This window comes from Typopeltis vanoorti, chromosome 23 (genome assembly GCF_054136105.1).
Source record: "Typopeltis vanoorti isolate ZY-2024b chromosome 23, IOZ_Tvanoo_1.0, whole genome shotgun sequence".
NCBI lineage: Eukaryota > Metazoa > Arthropoda > Arachnida > Uropygi > Thelyphonidae > Typopeltis > Typopeltis vanoorti.
In genome coordinates this window covers 53,985,457-54,010,667 of record NC_143571.1, presented here as the reverse complement: position 1 = coordinate 54,010,667, position 25,211 = coordinate 53,985,457, and the positions used below count along the sequence as shown (strand labels likewise).

At 34.3% G+C, this 25,211-nt stretch overlaps 1 protein-coding gene across 1 annotated transcript in view; it reads right to left on the bottom strand.

The window, feature by feature from the left end:
• Positions 1-25,211, bottom strand: part of LOC150093861 (synaptogenesis protein syg-2-like) — a 71,544-nt gene that overhangs the window by 24,313 nt on the left and 22,020 nt on the right. Inside the window, exons 5-7 of the mRNA XM_090412539.1 lie at positions 16,824-17,037; positions 13,191-13,324; positions 9,533-9,764 (exon numbers count right to left, since the gene is read on the bottom strand). Coding sequence (XP_090268665.1) covers positions 9,533-9,764; positions 13,191-13,324; positions 16,824-17,037 — 580 coding nt within the window. The remainder of the gene's footprint in view (positions 1-9,532; positions 9,765-13,190; positions 13,325-16,823; positions 17,038-25,211) is intronic.

Below are 25,211 nucleotides of genomic sequence, written 5' to 3'. Positions count from 1 at the left end.
TTGGATTTCAATTGATTTTTATGCCATTGTCGCTAGTAAATGCAACCTAAAATTACGATAATAATTAAAAATATTACATTAAGCTTGCAAAAACATGTAGATAAAGTAAAAAAGACTTCTTATATGCGGTACACAAAGCATCGAAATTTTTATTATACTAATTAATTTGAATAAATGGAACTGGAGAATTAAATTAACCAATGGGAATGATTCTTTTCATAGCTCGCGCTATTCCACTCTAATTATGTCACTGATTTTTCTCGCATAACTCTCTCTTTCTATCTCCTATTTTTATCGCTTCATTTTTTCTCTCTATTATCTGTTTATATTCTTTTCAAAGGAACCAGAAGGGTTTTTCGTGCACCTATACAAGAAATAACTTCCTATACCAACACCACACACAATTAACAGACATAATATAGTGGTTCGTATAGACTCAGTTGCTTAGGCTGTAATTACACTCAGGGAAATTGATCTCTGTCTTTTTTTTTTCAAGTAGTACGATCTTCGCTTTATTTATACTTCTACTTTTACCAGTCACAATTTCTTTAGCAACTTTTCTCTTTCTTATCTTCTCGTATTACATTATCTCAAATTCTCTATCTTACTTCTTTTTATTTTGCTTATTCTATACAATGCTTTTACCTCTTGCTTCTTTTGTTTCTATTCGATATCGAAGTTTCTATTTTTTCTTCTCTTCCAATTACCATCTTCCGGTTTTTATATTTGTGCTAAAAGATGCTCCAGAGATAACTTTAAACACAAAGATAAAGAACAAAGGAAATATATATCTTAGCTGCAACAACGTTTACCTCTTAACTCCAGACAAGATAAAAAGACAATCCAATTCTACTAAACACTGTGTGCATTAAACGGTCCATTTTAACGGTGCTGGTAATCATCACGAGACTCCTAACAAGTGAGTTATTAGAGGAGTTCTCTAATTGTCCAAACTAAAGTATTGTGAAAAACCTTCGAAATAAATGGGTCGATTTTACTAATTAAATCCATGACTGCAAACACTAGGTGAACGTGCTAGGGAGAACAAATTACAATTTAAATGTTGGAAAAATCTTTGCTGGTCCGCCAGGTGAAACATGAGAAAGTTTAAAGAGCGCTGACGCCGTCTAGAAAATAAATGCAAAGCTTCCGTTCGCTTTAGTTTTCTCGTTTGCAACCTAAGCACAGTCGGCTTACCAACTGAAACACGCTTGCCAGACAAAAATGAAACGTCTCTCGTGATGGGGGTAGTTAAAATCTCGAGCTTTTGTGCCCGAAAAGTTTTCGCTAGGTGAGTCACGCTATTTTCTTTTATTACTCTCATCTTTTTCCATGCGAATAGGCTTTATTTCTCTCATTGCTGTCTCACATTTCGTTTTTCACATCAAGCATGCATTCCTTTCTCGACTTTTACTGCGTTCAGCTGTCGGAAGTGAAGATAATTTGTGGAGCTTCCTATTTATGGAAAAAAAAATAATAATAAAAATTCTCTTCTCGTACACTGTATGAGGAGATTTCTGTGAACTGATTTATCAACGTGCAAACTGGTGAGGGAGTACAAACGCTCCGATGGTTAGCTCAGTGTAAAGGTCTCCTTGTAGGTGAGAAATAGCATGTGGACCAGCTGTGAGGGTATCGTTACCTTAGAGACTTCGCCGCTTTCGAAAAACATTTTTCAAACAAATCACCAATCGAAAGTTGCCTTGCCCCTGTAAAGAGTGCTCTACGGTATAAACTTTCCCGCCAGAGTAGGTTCGATGGTTGGTTTTTACAGTAATGACACCTTCATATAACGAGATTTTCTCACACACCTTCCCTCCTATGAAAGCTGAAATTTGTATTTCCTTGATTTGATAACGCTAATCAAAAGAAAACATCCACTCGGCACGGCATTCACATCTATCGTTCACAAATGATTCACCATATACTGACGCTAACAAAAAAAAAAAAAAAAAAAAAACGATATTTATACTTATATTCGTTAAGTTAATCCATTAACTTACATACGTTTTTATTTGATTTCCCGTATCCCTAATCAACTCTAGTATATCGATATTTCACGTTTAGTGAGATGTTTTACTAGGCAGATTCCATACTTACAACACATTAAGTGTAATAATAATCTGTAGTTATGACGTTATTTTGTAACTGGGCGATGGGTCCAGTGAATGCTTCTCTTGCGATAATATTAACTGCTCAGAATGCATGCCGTTTCCATTATTCACGTTTTTTATGAAGCGATGGTGCCAATTATATTATCGTTGTTTTTATCTGTAATACATAATTTTTGGATCTCTGTGCATTAAGTGCTTGGTAATTGTATAAGTGGGATTTTTTGAAGATCTGCGGATTGATTTTGTTTCTATTTATCTAATTTAATTCTCATATTTATAAATAAATATAAATAAACTTTCAGCATAACCCTTCTCCCGAACATTATTCCTAAAAATAGATGATATTACACCATTTTCCTTTTGCAATTTAAATATAACTTCACTTCGGTGTGGTTATACTGAGTGCATTCCGATCGAATAAAAATAATTGCTTGTGCTTTCAGATCATACATACAAACTTGGCGATCTATAAAATAAATTGAGAAAAAATGTACGACCGTAGATCGTAATAAACGTACTGGAGGTCAGATTCAGATTCATAATGATAACTTGAATTAAAATTTAAAAAAAAAATAATAAACTCGCTGTGTATGCTTCGAACCAATCATGAATAACATGCCTCTTATAAGTCAGAATATTTTTTAGCGATTAAAACCAAAAATGTTGCTCCAAGACTTACTTCCTACGAAGAAACGATAGCACTTCATTGTCCTACGTACACTAGTCATGAAGATAAACAAAGTTCAATACTGATTTCCTGTGTTAGCATCCAAGAAAAAGGTCAAGGTAAAAATAATATAAATATATACCTAGGATAAAAATGTCAGACTTAAATCTGCATTTCCTTAAGTTTACACATAAATAATCGTCATCATACAATTAATACTATACAAACATTTTTGCAAATCGATATCATCTATCTGTATCTATCACTGTCCCTTATTACTCTCATAGGACACACGGTAATTCGTATATTGTCATAGATGTTATGACAGTCTTATTTTTACCTACATTCTTTACTCTTTTTGAAAATCTGTTTATTTCTGTATAATGATCAAACATCACCTACATAATCATAACACCCTTCCAGGATGTTCCCCACTTTAAAACAGATCATCTTGTCTTGCTGCCTATCTTTCTGGATCGCTGGAATAGTATTTATATCCTACATTTCTAATTTTTTTAACAATCTGTCTTCATCCCTAGATGCCAACAGAGAAACACATACACATATATAATTATAATCTCTTAATATAGATAGAATGGTAATTAATTCTAATGCTATAGTATGCAGAAGATTAAGTACAATTCTTAAATCAACGAAAAAACCACAAATACTTTCTCCTCAAAACTCAACACCATTCCGAGTAATATCGTTCAACATGGATACGCAGTGTATGTGTTCTGTATTTTATCTGTAGCAGAAATACAAGCCCACATATATGAACCCACGTGCTCAGTGAATTACATCACCGAATCGATTTTAAGTTTTTAAGTAGTGGATATAAACTATTCTGATCAATAATGGAAGAGAATTTTTAAAAGCTCAGAATATCGGTGCTTATTGGAGTGGAAGTAAGGTGATAAACAAACCAAAAAATGTTTCTTACTATCGTGTTCTAGACGAACTAGCTGGATACAGTGTGGCGGATCTTTCCATTGGATAGGCATTTGCAGTTACCAAATAATTTACAGAGGCTTGTGGAATAAGGAGGCGTAAAGCAGTTGAAAAATAAAATAAAGTCGAACTGAGTAGCATATTTTGTCTTTAAAATAAACTAAAATAAATAAGTAAAATCTAAAAGAAATTATATTTAGAATTCATCAAAATACAAGTTTCTCTTTCTCCTAGTGTTGGCTCTGTTATTTTTGTCATAATAATTGGTTTTCTCTAATACCATTACGTGAGAGTGTTATAATTATATTCAACATTAATTGTTGTTTACAAACTAGAGAACAATATCAATTATTGTTATCCATTTTTTACACTCGATACCAATAACTTCTGTTGATATCAAACTATGAGTTATTGTCTCTACGGTTCCCCCCCCCCCGAGTTCCGAACTGGTAAGCCGGTTCTCCTTGAATTCTGATGAGTCGAAAAGGGGGGTTCCGCCCCCACCCCCGGCACTTACGGCGCCCAAACCCCCGAGTTCCGGACTGGTAGGCCGGTTCTCCTTGAATTCTGATGACTCGAATTTGAAAACTCAAAAGGGGGAGGCACACCCCCCTGGTATGGCGTCCACTTCCCGAGTTGCGGACTGGCAGGCCAGTTCTCCTTGAATTCTGATGACTCGAATTTTGAAGACTCGATACTCAGGGTAGCCCTGAGTTTCAAAACGTTTCAAATAACTTGACAAAAAACGTGACACAAAAACGTTACAAAAAAAAGGCTTATCATTTTATATTATAGAGTAGATATTGTGCGGAAATATCTACTGGAATATTACTTATTTTAGAATGAAACATATTAAGATGTACATAGATGTCGTCTCTATGATCTATATCCTCCGAACACAAGGACACATTTGTATATGATAATAACACGCAGAGAATCACTTACGTACTTCAAAATAGGTATGATCTGCAGGTTCTAATATCAGTAGCCTGTCCATTCGTGGCATTGGTAAAAGGCTGTCTGATCCAAAATCACCTGCAGGCAATGTTATCAACCAGTGAAATGTAAGGATGCCCTTAGTCAAGAGACGCATAGGAAGAATAGATACTTATGTGTTAGAGTTACTAACACACTAACACATTAGTTCCAAGGTTGTTGATATCAAACTATCAACACCCTTATGTTGATAATATGATATCAACACAAAGATTGAATGATGAGGAAATCTCGGCATTCAGAGATGTTACAGGGTCAGAGCTTAGTAGGATTCTATGTAAAGATCGGCACCATTTCAATTTCTAAGAAATGACAGCTTCACATAAGCCTAAATAACAACCATGGAATTCAATATGGTTGATATTAGGCTTATTTGCAGCTGCCAAAGACGACAATAATATGCTACTATGCCTACCAGGATGCCTGGAGGAAATGCCTTCTACTGAAATGAAGTCTTGTGCTATATCAGGAAGAAAGAACGTTAACAGATACCAACACCAATTAATAAATCTCCACTGTGGGAATTTTGCGAAACAGACCTCTATTTGTTGTTATTATATATTAATAATACTAATAATATTCAGTATTAATAATAATGCATTATGTTATTATTCATCAGTGACTTGCATTCCTCGTCCTTTTTATATTTCCTAAAAGCTCTTCCTAATATTTTGTCTAACAGCTGTATTTGGGAGCACCATATGTCTTTATTATTTCTGCCACAGGTGGAATTGCATCGCGTTTTTTTGCCGAACTCGATATGGCCTTGGAATCTCAGAATCTCTCTGTTACAAGCATGATCTCACAGATTGCATGAAGGGCTTAGCCCATCGGTTGCACATCTGAGGCCACTAATCGATGTCAATATGCCTTTAGTGAAGACGGCAAACGAATTCCCATGGTGATAGTTATTGTTTACCAAGTAACGTTGCTATGTAAAAGTATCAGAATGATGTGAAACGATCAATCAGTTTGGTTACAGCGAACATCAAAACTAAGTTTTAAATTCACATTTAGAATATTTGAAGTAGGCTTAGTTTGTTATTGCGAATGTTTAAATAAAATGCTACTAGACGGTCCATTTTAAATGAAATAACCATCAATCTAAATAGAAAAAAAAAACACCTTACGCTGCACTTGCGCCACCTATTGGGAAAAAAGTTAACAGTTAAAGACATAAACAAGAAACAATAATAACAACAATTACGGAATCCATTTGTACTCAAAATATGTTTATACAAAACTCGTTGAAGATATATTTATAAATATACATATGTATATATGTATACATATATTTATACATATATCAGAACCAATGAGAGTGCGGCTGTTCTCACATAAGTAAATAAATAAATACATTTCGTACTAAGGAAATTGCCGATGGCTTTCAAAAATGTACTAGTTTCAAAATAATGGGCCAAAAATAAACACACACTTGTGCAATTGAAATATCGCTGAATAGGCAGACGATCTGTACATTAGTGTTAGCAGTTCATCTGACAGTTTGGGCCAGGGCCCACCCTCCCTCCCTTTTTTGTCAGTCCATTATAGAATACACAAGCATAAAAGAGATTCTTCCAGTTGGAGAGCACGTTATTCAACACACCCCAGGGTGTCTGATTTATCCGAATTCATCCATTGTACTCGTCGCATCCGGAATACGTTAAAATGAAGGCAGAAAACATTTAAGTTCCGCGTACAAGGCTTCTAAGTGCATGAAATGATCTTAGCAGTAGTAATAACAGGCATAATGTACCAAAAAAGATGTTATGTACATAAAGTCTGTGATAGAGCATTTCAGACTCTAAGATATAATGGATTTCATTGATTTCACGCAGATGTTAGCGTTTGTTTTCTTTTATCTTTTGTCGAATATCTTCCGTTGTCCAATGCTGGCACAAATATATCACCAAGAAGATAGATTCGCGATTTGACATCAATGTTCTTTCCTCTGTTTTTTTTTTTCTTCATGCTCACAAACGAATAGAGAGAGAAATAGTGAGGAATAGATGCTAAAGATGATGGTGTATGCTGCCACAAAACGAAAGAGCCAAGGCCACTGAATAAGATAGAGTCCGCATCACAACAGAACATGTCGAAGCACTATTGGTAACTGAAAATAAACGAAAAAATATATTAATTGAACTAATGGGATTTCTGGAAACCAAATAATTTATAAAGCTAAACTATGTGAAGAAATATGTGGAATTTAATTCAGAATAATGAATGATATTTTAAATTTCATCTCAAACTTCTATGGTGGCGTGTTCAACTACCGCTTTATTAGTTCAGGCTGTTTCTCAGAGGTTTTTTTTTCTGGTCATAAGATAATTATTATATTATGATATAGAAGATTTAAAGAGATACTATTTGTTCTTAGAGTTTTAAAAATAAATTGAAATTTATTAAAAAAAAGTTAGATTATATATTCTAGTGAAATATTCCTATTACAGGAATTTGCAGCCCATGATGGGCCAACAAGTCCTTAGATTTCCCAACTTTACTAGGAAAAAGTGTTAGCGTTATGCCTTTTTGAAAATTATGGATATAAATTGAGTGCATTCTATTAGCCTATTTGCTTATTTCAGGGATGAAGTTTCCGAGAAAAAAAAAACAACCTTCCATCTCTTCAAGAGACTGGTTAACTCACTTACAATCAGAAAGATTTTATAATGATGCCATGCATCTTAGAAAGTATGCGATCTCCTGGACAGAGTGACTTTTCTGGTAAGGCAAGTCAAAGAAACTCCGTCGAAGAAGTTTATATTCTAATAATCTTTCTGGTAAATTTAAAAATATATATTTCAGTTATATAATAATAATGGATTAATAATATTACTCTGATTTTATTATTTAAATTACAAAAAATTAAAAATATTTACTTTTTATTCTAAAATTATATTATGCACCTAACAAAAATTCACTTATGAAAATATAGCTTTCTAAAATGGAATAATAGGATTAATACCCTTGGAGGGTAATAATGGATAGCAATGCTGTAGCCAATGAAGTTCTAACTGAGGCTCGGCTGTTGCTGTTACCCCCTGGGACGCGGAGATTCGAGAGTTTTGAGTTCGCTTTCTTAAGGTTTTTGCCTTAAGGGAGCAAAATTTGAGTCTCCGGAGAAAGTGTTCTCCGGTACGGCCCGCTGAAGGGCTTTGTCGGTGAATGATTTTCTTCGGAATTTGAGCGGTTCTGCTCGGTGGTGGTGTGTGGGTGGAAGGCCATCACTGAGTGGAACCACCGTTGAGATGGACGGTCTTTCGCCCACGATTGAGTGGCCTAGGGATCGTCCGAATTTTTAGAGTTGGCTTTACTTACACATCGCCAATGATGTTCTAACTGAGGCTCGGCTATTACTGTTACCCTGCCATAATCAGAGCTTTAATAGCACAATAACACCTTATCCCTACACTGTCCTCTACAGATAACGGGGAAGATGAAAAGCATTCTTTCTTCGCCCCTTTAAGTCAGTCCTTATATATATATATATATATATATATATATATATATAAGGACGTGTAACTTTTTTACGTCCAATTGAAGAAAAAAATAACAAACACATGATATTAGATATTATTAAATAAATCACCGTTTCCAAAAATAAAAGAAAAGAAAAAAAAATAATGTCACAAAGCTCTAAATACCAACCAAAAAGAAAACAAGTCTTTTTCTTTCTAAAATTATTTCATAATAATAATAGATTAATTTCCCAATAATGGTTAGCATTCCAAAGAATGTTCATCTTTTGTTGATGACATATCATCGCTTCATTATTGATGGACAGAAATCTTTAGCTTTACAGAAAACAACGATCGAAACAGATTCAATTCTGTAGAGTACAAACAGAAATCAATCGGAATCCTTATCTGTATGGTGGTTATGACAGGATGGATGGAAGAAATAAATGACCGCTACTTTTCGCCTTGTTCAACGAACATATGTTTTCTCTCCTTTTCAAGCTCCCTCTAGAGAGCTCATCAGAAATAAAACTAGCGAAAAGAAATGTTTGATATTTTCAGACACTGTAGACTTATCATTGAGCGAGGGAGGCGGGTTAGGAGAATAGAAAGGGACTTGTCTTGAAGGATTTTCGGTGGTAATTGCATTTCGTTATCTATTGTTCTCAACTTGATGCTATATCTTTCTGATTTTAAATTTTTTTCTTTTATCTGTTACGTTTTAAGACGATAGGAATATCTTTTCGACAAAATCAGAAATGATGTTTGAAAAAGTATAATTAACGAATGTAATAAAGAAACAGTACATATTCAGAGATTGTCAGTTTGTTATTTGTTTAATATATTTGAATTTCCGGAGACAAATATTTTATATTTAATTTTTCGCAAGGATAACGTACCTATTTAGATTTTCGAAAGGCTAATATAATTAGCCTTTCGAAACTTTTAGACGAATCTCGTCCTTCTGGAAATGTCGATGTTCTACTGTGAACTGTAAGCTAAGTACGGCTGTCTCTTCACCATTTTATGCTATTTTATTTTATCGTTCTATTATGTTAAGATTTTACATTAACATTTTAAAACTGATTAGATTTTACATTAACAGCATATGAAGTATAAATACTAATTCTAAATATTAATGTATTTTAATGTAAATAGTTAAAACAAATTACTGTTTAAATAGCATTCGTTACTTCACAACCAACTATTTAAAATTTGCCATCAAGCCAGAAAGTGAGTGACTACTAAACATAAAAAAAATAAGAACCTGACTTAAATAACATTATTTTGCATTAACCATAATTAAATTATTTTATGTATTAAAAAAACATTAACTTCATTACCTGCTTTCGACTCTTCAAACACGTGGAGTCCAGAACTCTGTTGCCTACTTCCAACTGTCTTCTCTTGACTGCTCATGTTGATAACCCTAGAGAGGGTGGCTGTGCATTTTAGACGAATCTCGTCCTTCTGGAAATGTCGATGTTCTACTGTGAACTGTAAGCCAAGTACGGCTGTCTCTTCACCATCAGAATGTCGAACTACAGGATATTCGTGTAAAATATTCTCTGTGGCCTAAGTGGAGGAAAACCATAATTTTTTTTGGTATTCCGTTTTATTGTTATTATTAGTGTCATCATCATCATATAATGCATTAAGATATGTTTCAGATAGTCTTTGTATTAATTATTCGGTTGGGTAAATACCTACACGACACAATTCCATCAGAAGATAAGCTCTGGATTAAAACAGGAAACAAAAATATATGCATACATTATGAACTCATATCGTAATCACTCATAGTTTTCCCTAGATATTTATTAAACGACACAAAAAAGTTTAGCTTTATTTTTATTTTTATGTGAATTAGCTTTTACATTAATTTCAGTATAGCAACTTCTGATTGTGTGCTTTTCACAGAAATCTCGTTCAGTCGATTGTGTGCTTACAGGACTTATATATTACTCTTCACTCTAACCAATGAAGAGTAATATATAAGTCCTGTTGTAATTCGGGTATCTTCAGTCGATTAACAGATGCACCTCCAAATGCACATTGACGGAAAAAAGCAATGTATATACTTCGCTCACATCGCACATTGATGCATCACTGATTGGTGAAATTGCCCAACGATCTCAAAGCGCTGAAGATGACTGTCTCAAACAGCTTAAATTCGAGGAATTTGAGCTTTTCTAAATGTATGAGCTTCCTCAATCGAAGTGTCTTATACGAAGCTTTTAAGGATACTCTAGAGAAAGAACGTTTAAGAAAAAAGGACTTCAAACCACGATGCCCATGAAAGAGGGTTTCTGTGATATTTATTCTCAGGGTAGATATTCCAAACCATCTTGCATAAACCACGTTCACCTGTGGATATGAAGAGTAATATATAAGTCCTGTTGTAATTCGGGTATCTTCAGTCGATTAACAGATGCACCTCCAAATGCACATTGACGGAAAAAAGCAATGTATATACTTTTACCTTATAGTGTCTAAATTCTTTGTCAGTCAACAGGTGGATGATGTGACTAAAAACATGACCATCTGTAGATGTTTCGTCCTCGAGAAGCGAAATAACCCTAGGAAAATCAGTGTGTTGATCATTGACAAATATGAGGATTAGCTACCTTCAACTCTTGCGCCTTTTATCCTTATAGATAGAATGGATCTGTTTGCTGTGCATGAATTCAGGCATGCATGCATAGTTCAAGCAGTAGAGCGAATATTTTCCCGCATGGTCTTCGATAGTTTGTGATATAAATCACTCCCTTACAGGCGTGTGTGTAGTGTTTGGGCATCCAGGGTTCACGGACACTTCATTTCAATAGCTGTTTATAAAAGGAGGCTGGTCGATCGTCTCAAAAGTTGTAAAATGGAGTTATTATCGCTAAAGGAAATTCTTGGTATGTCTTCTCACCATTCATTACACCACATGGTATATGTGCTTATATGTTCCCTGCCCTGTTTGTCTGTTTGAGCAGAAGGAAAACTGTAGTTTCCAGAAGGAATAACTTTGGTATGTTCTTATGAGATTAACTAACTCATATACAGTTTAAAATTCCCTATAAAATTCTTAATCGTCTAAATAAGGTTTTTTCAACGAAAATGCATCGTCGATATTGAAGCCGTGCCGTTTGCATATTGGCCATTTTGTTCAAAAGTATATTAGCCCATTTTATGCAGTGATTTATTAGACTCAAGTTGTAAATGCAGGCTGATAGCAGGTGTATATTTTTTATATCCTATTAGTTTCCACGCTTAGATTGGAAACTACCAAGATTTTTTTTATTTGAGGTTGTCAAAAAATTGCAGAGGTGGACAATGTAAATTACATTAGGACTAGAATACTAAACTCGACAATAAATTAGATAGATAAAGGGACTAGTGATTACAAATTGGCCAAATAGGTGCAAAAAAGGGGATGCGATAGAAACATGGGGAATTTCATGGGATAGCTAACAGGAAATTTTTCAATACATAAAAATATAGCCTGGGAAAGAATGTGGAGTTTGTGGAAGTTGAGTATAAATACAGTTAGCAAGGAAGCGATGAGATTTTTCTCATTTCCAAGCATCACTTTATAAATAAAAGGGTTGATATTACACCAAGATTGGAAGTAATAAATATACAATGTTTCTCTTACAACACTATTCATTTCATAGCTACATTATATAACCTTTCATGGCTACATTTTATATCTGTTCATGGCTACTTTCCAGAGCATTTCGATGGCTACCTTTTAGAGCACTGTACATCTAGTATTATAAAAGGAAACTCTGAAAACAGAATTGCAAAATATAACATAAATGTGTGCTCAAACAGATAATCATGTGGGCAATGTATGAGACCCCTTGATTGCAGTACCATCTGTGAATGGGGTGTCCTTTGGATATCGCTAATTTGTTTATTTATTACTGTTCCAATTTATGTTAACAGAGTTCTTTCGTATATATATACTTATATCCTGATTCTATTCAAAATCATAATCTAATCTAAATCCATATTTATTCATATAAATAGTTGGCATAATCAACAGATCAATAATATTCATGTAAGAATTTCTCTCTTCAGAAATTTCAAAAACTTCTTGTGTTAAGTAAAAATATATTATAATGAGAAAAATTGAAGCAGCATTGGATTTTTCTACAGAAGAACTTGAATTAAAGTGTGATGCAGTCTACTTTTTTCACTTCATTTTTATCGTATCCTTCATATTGCATTCCTTCAAGAACACTATAGAAACTTTTCTCTCACACAAACTTTATTAATAAACATATAATAAAGAAAGCATTAATTGAATATTCTCAGCTAGCCAAACACCATTTATATTAATAAAGGAACAACATTTTGTCATGATTATGATAACATGAAAAGAAAAATATCCTATTAATAGGAAATCTTGCTTGCTTCAAAAACAGGCAACAGCCTTAATCCCGTCAGGGATAAACACATCTCTAGAGACATTCGGATCAAGGCATCCATGTCGCGGATGATATTTTATCCTGCCCAAGAGGGAGTCTACTCTGCTTAAGGCAGATTTGGTTTAGCCTCTTGACAAAATCACGATTTTCTGTTGTTTCTCCTTTTGGTTCTTTCATTTATTTACAAAATATATTCCTAAATTGCAAATAAAAAAAGAATGATTTTCTTATTGTTGTATTTGCGATCTTAATTAGAAGGACTCAATATGAACACATGTTACTGATAGTAATTTATATATAACATTTTCGTTTAATTCCTATAGATGGCAGCACTTAAATCAAGGAGGTAAAGGGTGTAGATACCACATTACTAATGTAAATTACAACAAGATTCTATTGGCATTTCTGATAATGTTATTTTACATATTATTTCAGTTGCAGAAATATTTCATAGATCATATACACTTCAAAAGAATATGTAACTAACTAAATAAGATAATTCAGGTCACACCGATAATGAAAATCTTGTTTTTATGCAGAGAGAAATAAAAACAGCGCAAAGGCTGCAACGAATCGTTACCTCTTTATCATTGATAAACCATCTTAGTTCGGCTGCAGGTCTAGACTTGGCGGCTGTGCAGTTCACGTCCACGGTGTCGCCAACTTGGTACCGAAGCTGTCCTCCTTTAATTATCGGTCCGTCTCCCACGGGACCTGAAATAGCAAAGAAATTAATGGAAAAAGGATAAAAATTCAAGAGACGTACCTAACCGGATTCAGAGAGATGAGTGAGTGACTTCTGCAGAACTGTTTTAGAAGATAAAATACAGAGAAAATACAAACCTACTTAAAATTAACTAAAATGGTTTTGTATACGTCGGTTTTGGCAAATTTCCAACGCCCTTGGATGTGAACAAAAAAAAAGGTCCTCAACATTATTAGTCATACCTTAAGCTGAAATATTACAGCGGGTTAATTCAGCATTGCACCCAAATAAAAAAGCGTAACATCATCCTCTGCTGTTTCAGATGTTTTTAATTTCCTCTTCTTTACATTTTCGTTCCCTTTTTATTTTAAATATTGTTCTTTCTTATTTGTGTCTTTTCCTCGCATTTTTTTTTCCATTTTTATTTTTCTTCGATCTATTAATTTCTATTTTATTTTCCATTTGATTTTTATCGTTTATGATTATCTTTCTTTCTAGAAATTAAAAACAAATTTTCCATGGTACTTTTAAGACTTCTACAACCTTCATCTTGGGTTGATCTTGCATTGCACTAAGCATTAGAAATATAAATTATATGATTGATGATTCTCGAGTAGTATTTGGCTATTGAATTGTGTTTATTTTTGATGACGTTTTTCTTCGTTTATGTTCTTTTCACTTTGATGATGTATGTACTAATTATTTTGTTATGAACTATCGGAAATTTAAGTGTAACTTGTAATTTATACGTCATTTCCTCAACTACAACTTGTTGCCTGTTGAAAAATGCAGGAGTTAATCTGTTGTATTAATTTTTTGGAGCAGCCAGTGGTGTAAGTTTATACGAATTCCAAATACGTTATACAAAAACTTTGGTTTTCCATTTTTGAACTGAAACGGGTCTCTCTCTCTCTCTCTCTCTCTCTCTCTCGTTTATTTCCAAGCTGGGAACCAGCATTTGTTTCGCAATATAGTTTGATACCCGCATAAATGTGATGTGAAAGTCTAAAAGATTAAACCGCGACTTCTTTCTTATTCCATACAACAAATTACTATTTTCTCAGTTCTATGTTCCTTATTTCTTCCCACTCTGCGTTTTTCATAACCTCCTCTGAAAGTTAAAAAAAAAAAAAAGCAATTTCTCTGTGGCAAATAGAAGTGTGTGAATGAAGAGGAACGTATATTTCTTGTCCGTATAGCAATAACTTCAAGGGGAAAAACCTCACGACAACATACAGAAAAGCATCCATCTATTTTAAGTGTGCGACATTTTGTAGGAATTTTTCAAACTGAAAAGGCCATCAAATTATTGCATATTTCTTCTCTTCTTAAAGAAAGATGACTACCTGGTAGTTCCTGAAAGAGTATTGAACTCTTTATAGTATGAATCGATGCGAAGAGCAATGGAGGTGACTTGGTGTGTTCACTTTAGAGGGGAAAAAAAGACGAGGAACGATCGAATTGATCTCTTCTTTGATCAAAAATTCGGTAGATAAAGGAAATATGTGCAATCGTCATCGATTATGCAACACAAAAAGAAGAAAGGATTCCCTCTTTTAGGAAGTTGTTCGCTTTAAATTAAATGAAGGATTAAGGGAGATGTTCAGCCTTTTCAATTTTTGTAAAAAATCATATATGCGTTTGTATCTCTTGAAGATGTTCATGAAATATTATTCTGTATTGTTTCATCTTAGAGTGCTGTAAAATACAAAGAACAATGGATGTATGTGAATTATAGAAACAGCAGTTGTCGAAAAAATGGATTGTTTGTTGCTGTAGTTCAAATACCAAATGCAGCTATGATGAATACGCAGAAGTTTGGAATTTAGTTCAGCCTGATGCATATGATATGCAGAGATCTCTCCACATCTTTCCGCAACCTCCTCTATAACCAGAAGAATTCTATATGTTTTTTTTTCTCAAATTCATATTCAAAGAAATTGTTTTCGAGTAGTTGCATTATCCTACAACACACCAAAAAATGATACATCCCTTTCCACTGAACTGTAATATTATTCAAATTCTAGCAAAAGGAAATCCAGTAGAATCATATGGAAAAAAAACGGGAACAGTTATATATAGCTTAGAACAATGAATAAAATTTCCAGTTGGATTTGACAGGGATTGTCTTATATTGATATTCCAAAACAGTTCTCAAAGAACTTATTTATCAACATAAATTGCACCACACGTTGTTGATTTATTCAAGTTTAAGACATCGGTTATACTACATTGAGAGTTCTAAATTTCATACATTATAGAGGTGCTTGCGGTGCTTTTATTATTATTATTATTATTATTATTATTATTATTATTATTATTATTATTATTATTATTATTATTATTTATAATTCTTCAGCCTCTCGTTTCTCGGTTTGTCTGTTTAAAGTACGATAATATCAAGTCTGGAGAGGAACGACTTTATAATTTCAATGAAAGTTACTGATAGAATTAGGAACATTGCATTTAGTCTAGCACACTACAGAAATGCACTCGACTACGGCAATGATGAAAAGTGGATTTCATCTGCTTACGGATTTATTTTTAAAAAAAAAAGGATTAATACACTGAGTTCGATTAACATAATGAATTAAATAGAGGCAGATGGTTTACTTATATGTTAAACTGGCTCCATCAGTTGTAGCAATGTCCTCCTTTTAAATTTAAATTGCATTCTAATACAGACAATAATCGTTTAATAGTTGATTTAATTCCTTTACCTAAATACTAGTGAATGTTTTCTTTGGGATTATTTATGTATTTTACTTATACAAATACCTTTATCTATTGTTATATTTTATGGAAACATCTTTTTCCACGAGAAAAATTTCCTTCCCAAAAGTAGCCTTTCATATGAAAGCGTTTTGGGTACTCTTGATCTAAGTAATGTTCAAGTGTCGCCATAGCAACGGTTGCTCAGAGATGAGTGCACATTTTCAGAACAGCAGGCTGACCAATACGGACAAAAATGATGAACGATCTGCGTGTCAGTTTTTCTTGCCGATTTCAAAATGGTTGGTTTCAATTACCGAAAAACTCCTGGATGGATGAAAATTGTAAAAAATCATGCTCGATGCAGAGCTCGTAAATGAGTTGATTGCTATTTTACAAAATTGCTAATCTTAGACATCATAGAGCATCGTAGCCTAATAACTTATAGTAATTAACACATTCTTTCCGACAAAATTATACGATGGAATTAATTATACACGGTTGCAAAACACATTTACTAATTATAATGACTTTTACCTACACGCTACCGGCCAAGACTTCTATAGACGTCAAGGTTATCATGGATGCGAAGTGCATATTAAAATTGTCATCCCATTGATATTACATTGAAATATATGATGGATACGAAGCGTATGAGGATGTGTATTTGATCCATAATGGCCGGTAAGATGGTTAAAGTCATACAAAAACTAGTTTTTTTTTTTCAAAGAATTATTTACTTCGAATTGCAAAAGGGAAAAAAAAGTCCACCAATATAAAAATCAAAACCCTTACCTGAATGATAGCCTGCTGCTTTGATATTGTTATTCACGATGATTTCTTCGCTACTCATAGTGTAGGATTTTGATATCACAGCTTCGCATCTTAACTTGATGCTGTCATCCCAAAAATCACTTGGTTGAGCCACAAATCTCAACCCTAGATTCGAAGTGAAGGTTCGATCTTGATGAGCAAATGGAGAGTATCGAATCTCATTTTCCACGGGTGCCTGAGGTAAAACAACTATGTCTTGTTAGTTGAGAAAATTACAGGAAACTAATACAATTGATTGTTAATAATATGTACTTAAAAACAGGATAGTTATAGCATTTTGTTGCTGTATATTATTTACAACACTGCTTTTCAGACTTTCAATACATTCATCTTCATCATTATTTCAGATTTCAGGAGCAAAACTGCGTTAATGGTTATTTTTGCCTTTCGAAAAATTATCAGCAAAAGAAGATCCAATGATAACATCTAATTATATTAAATTATATAACAGTTTAAATATTACTGTATTAACATCAGCGAATATGTAAAATGTTACGAAATACACAATAACACGCAACAAAACTCTATGACCTGATGATGTCAATGAAGTACAGTCGAAACGTTGGTCCTATTAAAGATAAATTATTGCCCATTTGTAAGCGTGAATATTTCCACAAACTTTAAATGGGTCCGATAACCAGCACAAAAGTTTATCTAAAGTATTTAAGCAAATAATCACAACTTTGAAGGAGTTTTTCTTTCCATTATGCTCCGAAGAATTTCGTACTTTGAATATTTGTCTTGATTAAAATCAATACGTGGTATAGAGTCCCTCTTTTAATACCAACAGTGATTTCTTCCATATGTGAGGCACATTCAATGACGTGTTAGAAGTATTGCTCATGCTACAATAAATACGGTCTAAGATGGTAAACTTTACAAGGTTGTTCTATGCAATCGATAAGCTACCACCATCTGCATTACTCTTGAGGCCGAAAGCTCTTTCTTCCTGACGCTTTGCTTTGTTTTTAATCGATTCCTGTCCGATAACTTTGAAGCACCAATCCATAATATCTGCCAGCAATGGACCTGAAAGGTAATTAATCAAAATATTGTTAACCTTATTTAAGAAAATTAGTTTCTGTGCGGTTGTCATGCTCGAACCTCGTCTCCTGAAGCATCTTCCAAAAGTTGTCTTCCAGCAACGTTACAGTTCGATAGGTCATGGTTATAACATGACAGGATACGTTATCCTCCCTACTCTCCCCCAGCCATCGTTCTGATCAAAAATTTTGGATGAAATATCGCTTGGCAATTCATCGTATTGAACACCGTGACACACATTTAATACAGTCACTGTGTTCCAATACCTGTGAATAGCCTATGGCTCATGTGAGGATCGAACATTCTTTATTGTGTTTAAAGCTAAGGACTACAGCAGACCTTGAATATTATAAATGATGCTGCTTTATACAATGAGAAACATCTTTGACAAATTGTTAGCAAGAGACAAAATGCTTAATACTTTCTTAAAAGAAGTTCAGGAATGCATAATTGTCAGAAGAGTTGGAGCTTAGCAAACGTCTGTTTATTACCTTCCGTTTATGCAGATTTAAAACAGGAGTTTAATACGCGTATCAATGGAATCAGACACCGTTTTTAAGAGTATTATGGCCGAATAACTTGCTACTTTCATAAACCTAATTTTTGCAGGCATGCTCCATACGAAATGTTTGCTATTTCGTTGGTTCAAGAGGAAAAAGTCAAATTTCCGGAAGGAAATATCCTGTGATATCCGTAAGATAGACTAAATTTATAACTGCAAAGAACTTTTAAAGTTTTTTGAATCCTAGAAAATTCATATCCAGATCATTTCAATCAAAATTGGAAATTTTTCTAGTTGCGGTATGGAGGTATTAGGGAGTAACCATGTACACTCTTGAAATATATTCGAAGGATTTGTTTGAAGAAAGTAAAAAAGATCAATTCCCAAATTATGCATGTACGAGATGCCTTATATTCCAAATCTTGCATGATATACGCTTCAAATGTGACAGCTCCCCACCCTAAAGAGATGCGAGAGTGAAATTAAAAAAAAAAAAAAACAGTTTGAAGTCTCCTTTATTTAGGTACTATTTCTTAATGAACTCCCTGGCATATCATCCGCCTCGTCATAAGTTGATCAAAACTGTCGTAGCAACTATCTTCAGGTCAAATCATTTTTTGAAAGACTTGACGACGTTTACAATTACTTTCTTTTTACATCTTCCTGTCCGTAATTTTGTAAATGGATCCACTTTTGATTTCCATACCCTCGTTCACTTCAAAGGCTTTTACACGTTTCTGCAATCAAAAGAGATCGAATTGTGGAACATTCTTCTAATAACTCAGCTTAGCTCCATTGGACTTTTGGTTATTTTCCAAAGTGAAAAAACCTCACGACATGTCTCAAAATAACTGTTAGTCATTTTGAATGTCCAACAGATTAAAGCAGAGATGAGAAAATGGTTCTACAAACAACATCTGAAAACTTAAAGAGAGTTTAATAGGCCGTCCTTGAAAAACTTGTTATTTGATGGAGAAAATGTATTGAAAAGGAAGAATCTTATATTGTTCAGATCTAATGGAACAGTCCTCATCGCAAAGTTTTTCGTAAAGAATACAATCTTTAATTAATTGAGCGGGAGATGGTAAATCCCGTTTTATTTTTCGGCTTATTATCTTTGTAATTAACAATCTTTAATTGTTTGACATGTTTTTGAACATCACTGAAGGTTGTTCAATCGAACAATTGAACAACCTTCAATTGTTCAAAATATCTATCGATACTTGACCACACATTGCCACACACAACAGTGATGTACACTACATTTCATAACATCTCTTGTGCAGTATTGATATTTAAAAAGATGTACAACGCGTTAAAAAGGATTAGCGGATATTACATATCGTTCAAATACGAAGTAACTGTTATTATAATTTTATTGAAATTATGCTTTCTATCGATTTCTGTGGAACAATAAACTACTTTAGAAAGTAGATTTATACAAGGTGAAACTCTTCTAATTCCTGAGTAGAAATAGACTTCAAATGGTGTTAGACCGTGCTCTAAATAGAGAGAGAGAGAGAGAGAGAGAGAGAGAGAGAGAGAGAGAGAGAGAGTTAAAATTGTTCCTCATTTGCGTGCGGATTCATGGGATGTCATCAAATGGGTTTCTATATTAAAACCGAAACTAATTAATGAAAAATATTTCCATTTCATTCGTGCAAATTAATTTTCAGCAGACTAGTGAAAGTCGGAGATAGCAATTGTCACTTTACCAGAATCCGAAATCAGTTTCGTTACTTTAACGATTTGAGTTTCGTGAATGCTCCAGAGAGTGAGAGAACGTCTAGGACTGCCACCGCACCTGTTGTGACTAATGAAAAATCGAACCGCTTCTCAAAATAATTCTCCCGGTTAGTTTAAGCAGAGATTTTCTTCACGAAACTGCATTCATTTATTCGGTTGGGACCACCCAAAAAATCGCTAATGCTAATTAGTTCACAGTTTATTTGGGTATCTATAATGAGAGGGAGAGAGGTAGAAAGATAGACAAACACAGACAAAAGCAATTAGGAATACTTATAATTTTTAAAGTTACACAAAATTCGTGATGTTTCAAAATTTATGCGGACCCCTTGGATATCTCACCACCCCTTATTTCCATAATCCTAAGTGACTTGAAACTATGGCTTGCACTGCGACATCTCTGGATGCCAAACGAGTCATTTCATAGAAATGCTACAACCCTAGCGAAACAAAACTGTCTAGAAACTTCAACAAGGAGTCATAGCCCAATTACGAATTGCGTTCCCACACTCTGATATTTCTATTTGATATATAATATATCCTCAGTACATTAGAAGGCAAGAGATTTCATACTAATAAATAATAACATTTTCCTGGCAAACCCTCACTTCCAAAAAACAGATGTTGAAGAGCATGTATTGCGATACAGTCTGTTCAATCATGTATGGCTTTGCACCATGAAACAACTACTTGAGCATACAAGTTGGCCAAGTTGGAGCGTATGCACTTTACAATCAACAGACTATGGATTCGCATCCCATCCCCGTCAGCATGGATATTTGTGATTGTGTTTAAATGGGAGATGACATCGGCCTGGTGTGAGACCACGTGGTCTTATTGGAGACCTGAAATGGCTTGAAAAAGTTCAAAGTTTACGTTAGCTGGATTTCTGAACAAATTATAAAATTATAATTACAAAATTAAGTCGGTGGGTTAGCCTATAGTGACTGTGCGCTTCGCAACCATAGTTGGGAAAGGGGTATCCTGGGTTCGATTCCCGTCGCCGACGTGAGGAGCTTAAGGATCTTTCTCAGATATAGCCAAGTCTTGGGAGTGGATAGCAGGGTTTTTCTCCCCAGTTTATCTGGGTTTTTACTCCCGCAAGCACTGTAACAGGCCAGTATGCCTAACACGTAGAAGGGAGAAGAAGAATTGCAAAATTATAAAATTAATAAAAAGTATTAAAAATCCTTACTCTACTTTAAGTTTGCTTTCTAGAACAAGTTTCAGGATTGTAACGATTTTCAATATTTCCTGTCCTTAGGCTTGTTTTTGACAGTCAGTCATTTACAGCCACACGTCAGCCATGGCTTGATGTTTACGGTTTCTCATACCATTTTTGGTCTAGCTGAGACATTGTTACACTTGGTCATCTTTAGCAGGGCAACAGTTTCCTGGATTCACTTGTGTTTGTGTTTGATAATGAACAAAGTCACTCACTCTCTCTCTCTCTCTCTCTCTCTCTCTCTCTCTCTATCTTCAAGTTCAAAAGTCACAAACAAAGAAAAATTGACCAGATAGAGTTACATCACGCTTATATAAATATTCCAAGTACCCGAAGGCTTAATCGTTCGATTCTTCAGAGTCATACGGCCTCCTTGCTTTCTTTAGAAGACACACATTTGCTATTCAGAAAGCGTTGCTTTTTTATTCCTTCTAACTATCCAATCATAAAGTGACATTTAAATAAAATTACTTTATCTTCTGATTATCCGATCATCCGTACAACAGTAAGAGGGATGACAACACGAGTAACTGCGCGCGCGCGCGCGCACGCACGCACGCACGCACACACACACACACACACACACACACACACACACACACACACACAAATGCACACATTTCGTTTTTCTGAACTTTTTTTTATGATTCAGCGCGTATGTTCGATCGAAGTCTTCATGTAAACTAATTATCTCCAGTTTTGCTTCTGCGCCTAAAATCAGCTGGTTAAACAGTGGAAAGGGTACTTGAGACTAATTTTGGTTCGCATAATCTAATAAATAATAAAATTACTTGTAGGAAAAGATAGGAAGCGTTATCCAGCTGGAATTGTGTGTGTGTAACGGTTCAAAAAAAGTAATAAAAAAAGGTCCCTAAATAGTGGTTTCTACAATCGGCACGTTTCAAGAGAAAATGGAGAAACTTATTTAATGAAGAATGAGTAAAGTAGATATTAAGTTTAATATACAAGGATGAGAATGCGCACTAAAATGAGATATTGTCACGAATTCCATTCATCGCAATAATTAATTGGCACATACCTTGAAAGTATTACGCAAAATAAAGAGTTAAATACCAAAATTATCATACATGGGTTCCATTGTGATGAATATTTTATGGAAAATAACATGGAAAACTGTGCAGATAAAATATGCGATATTGTTGCCATGGATACTGATCAAAGTATTGTTGGTGATATTGATCATTCGAGAATTCTCTACAAGTCGAATTTGAAACATCATATGCAAGCACATATTTTTATAATCAATATTAAAACAACATTTCTATTCACCGTTAAGTTGATTCTAATGAATACAAATAATTATCATGGTTTTATTGTCAAATTAATACATTAAGGGAATATTCATTTGTGCAATGAGAAATAATTAAATTTCTATGGTAATGAGATCAGTCTCTAAGCATAATACCATTAGTTTGCTTACTGGAGAGATGTAAGGGCCTAACAGGTTGCGTGAACTCTAGAACCAAAATTCTATTTTACATTTCTAATTCCATCCAGCATCCGATATGAGTGATCTTTCCACAGTTATGTTCGAAGAGAGAGAGAGAGATAGTAAACAGCTCTTAGATGCAATACTGGGCCGAAAAATAATGTAACTCTTTGAGAGGTATTTTAGGTCAGTTGGCAAATAATCTTTATACCACAATTCTATTTAGGTGTGCTCGTCTGTATGGCGATGAATGTGGAAAGTTCTACAAAGATCACGATTTGCATAGGTGAAGCTTTTTATGCGCATATGGCTTAGCAAAATACCCATTACTGTGTATTTCGTGTCTTTCCGAACACCAACATTTCTCAAACAGCAATTATAAAACCTCAAACAATTGCAACATCTTCCATAATCCCGTCACAGATAAATTTGGATTCAGTTTCACCTGACCGAATGTTAATCTCAAAAACTAATCTTCAAAACCTTACCTAATTTTCCTAAAAGCAAGTTGACTTTCCGTTAGGAACAGAAATAATACAATAACAATAAGAATCAGGCAAAGTCGGATTGCTGTTGTTGTTATTATTCAGAATTACGACCACGCCACTAAGGCTATGAGACAAGTTGATTGGTTTCGTTTGTTATTTTGCCTGTTTTTGCGGGAAAAAATTAATTTCTCGGTGGAAAACAAATCTTCGGCTAACTCACCTTCCGTTGAGCAGTTCTTATAAAGGTTCCCCCGCATCTTCGACGCATTCTAACCTAGGTCTTTCCAACCCAAGGGAATTATCGTTATTGACCGAGCTAGGGAGGGTTTTTTTTATTTCTGTGTGGGGAGTGATATTTATTATCATTATTATTATTATACCTTTAGGGAGTCAAGAACTCATCCAGGACTCCCATTTGTACATACGTTGTTTTGAATATTGCATGCCGAGACGGTCCAAATTACAACTCCGTGTTTGGCTAAAAATCTTTTTGCCTCAATCTGTAAAATTCATCTTTTAACTATTAACTATTTTTAACTTTTTTTTAAATTCCTTTCTCTAAATGTTAAGGTACACTAGCTGAAATTTCGTAATTGAGAAGTCATCTTCCTTGAAGATTTTAATGCAAAAACCTTAACTTGCTTCCATTTGGCATTGGAAGTGATCCACTAAGCATAGATGATGAGATGTTTGCAATCACTATCAGGCTCACAAATATTGATCTCAGATCACCTGAACCACTTTTCAAGTACTATACTGTGGAACTTGTTTGCATTCCTGGAAGTGCATCTCACTTCAACCTGGTGTTGATGTATCTTCTTCCGTGGTGAAGAAGATATAATTTTCATGATTCCAGATCCCATATAAGTAATCTGGATTATGAAAATGCCAAGTTTAAAAGATCCTCGTTATTTCTATGCTTTCAAAACTGATTGCACCTTCTTTTGTAGTTTTTTTTTATTTATAAATTCCAAACATTAAAAGAATTTTTATTTATATGGAAATATTTATTCTAGATTAAACTATAACATTGTCCTTTATATGAAACAAAATTCTTCAAAAACGTTTTAAGGCTATTCGTTCAAATGAAAATAAAACAACTCATATAACAATTGGCTTTATCGAAACCACCATAGTTACAAACAAGTTCGTCACAAATCCAAAACTGATTTTGAAATAACCAGGCTGTTACCTTGTAATGATGATGATTAGTGCATAAGATGCTGTTATATTCTTAGATTAATATAAATTAAGAAATAAGATATGCTATAATTGTTAACTCATCTTCAGTTGAAGAGCCCTTAAAAGGTTTTTCACGTCCCACACGGGATTCGAACCCGTGGTCTTTCCAACCGAAGGACATCGTCGGAACCGACTGAGCTACGTAATGAGGAAAGGAAATAATAAACTATAATTAACATTTTTAATAACGAAAACCGTATTAACCACTGATATTTCTTCCATCTGAATTCTTAATATGATAAAGTTCGAGTAACTAAGCAATGAAGGACTTACAGTGTGTCAGATGTTTTGAACTGTTCGCCCTCGGTTGAAGAAAAAGAAGAGAAGTACATGAAGCTAACATTTCAGAGCACTCAAAATAACCAAACGAAAGAACCTGGAAACTTGTATTACACCCAAATAGCGATCGTGCTTGTTGTTTGCAGAATCTATTGGCCGTAAAATTTATCATTATTCAACCAGTTTTCGCTCCATTTGAGGGTACAGCAGTAAACATTTTCCGCAGACTGGACGCGAAGATAGTGTACGGGACCTAGCCCGATCAGTTTGGTGAATAATCCTGTTGCCGCTTACCTTGCCAGGCCGTGCCTGAAAGGAGACAGGATCAGTGGTGTCCGGGATGGGGGGGGCATTGTTCAAGGCTATATAAATC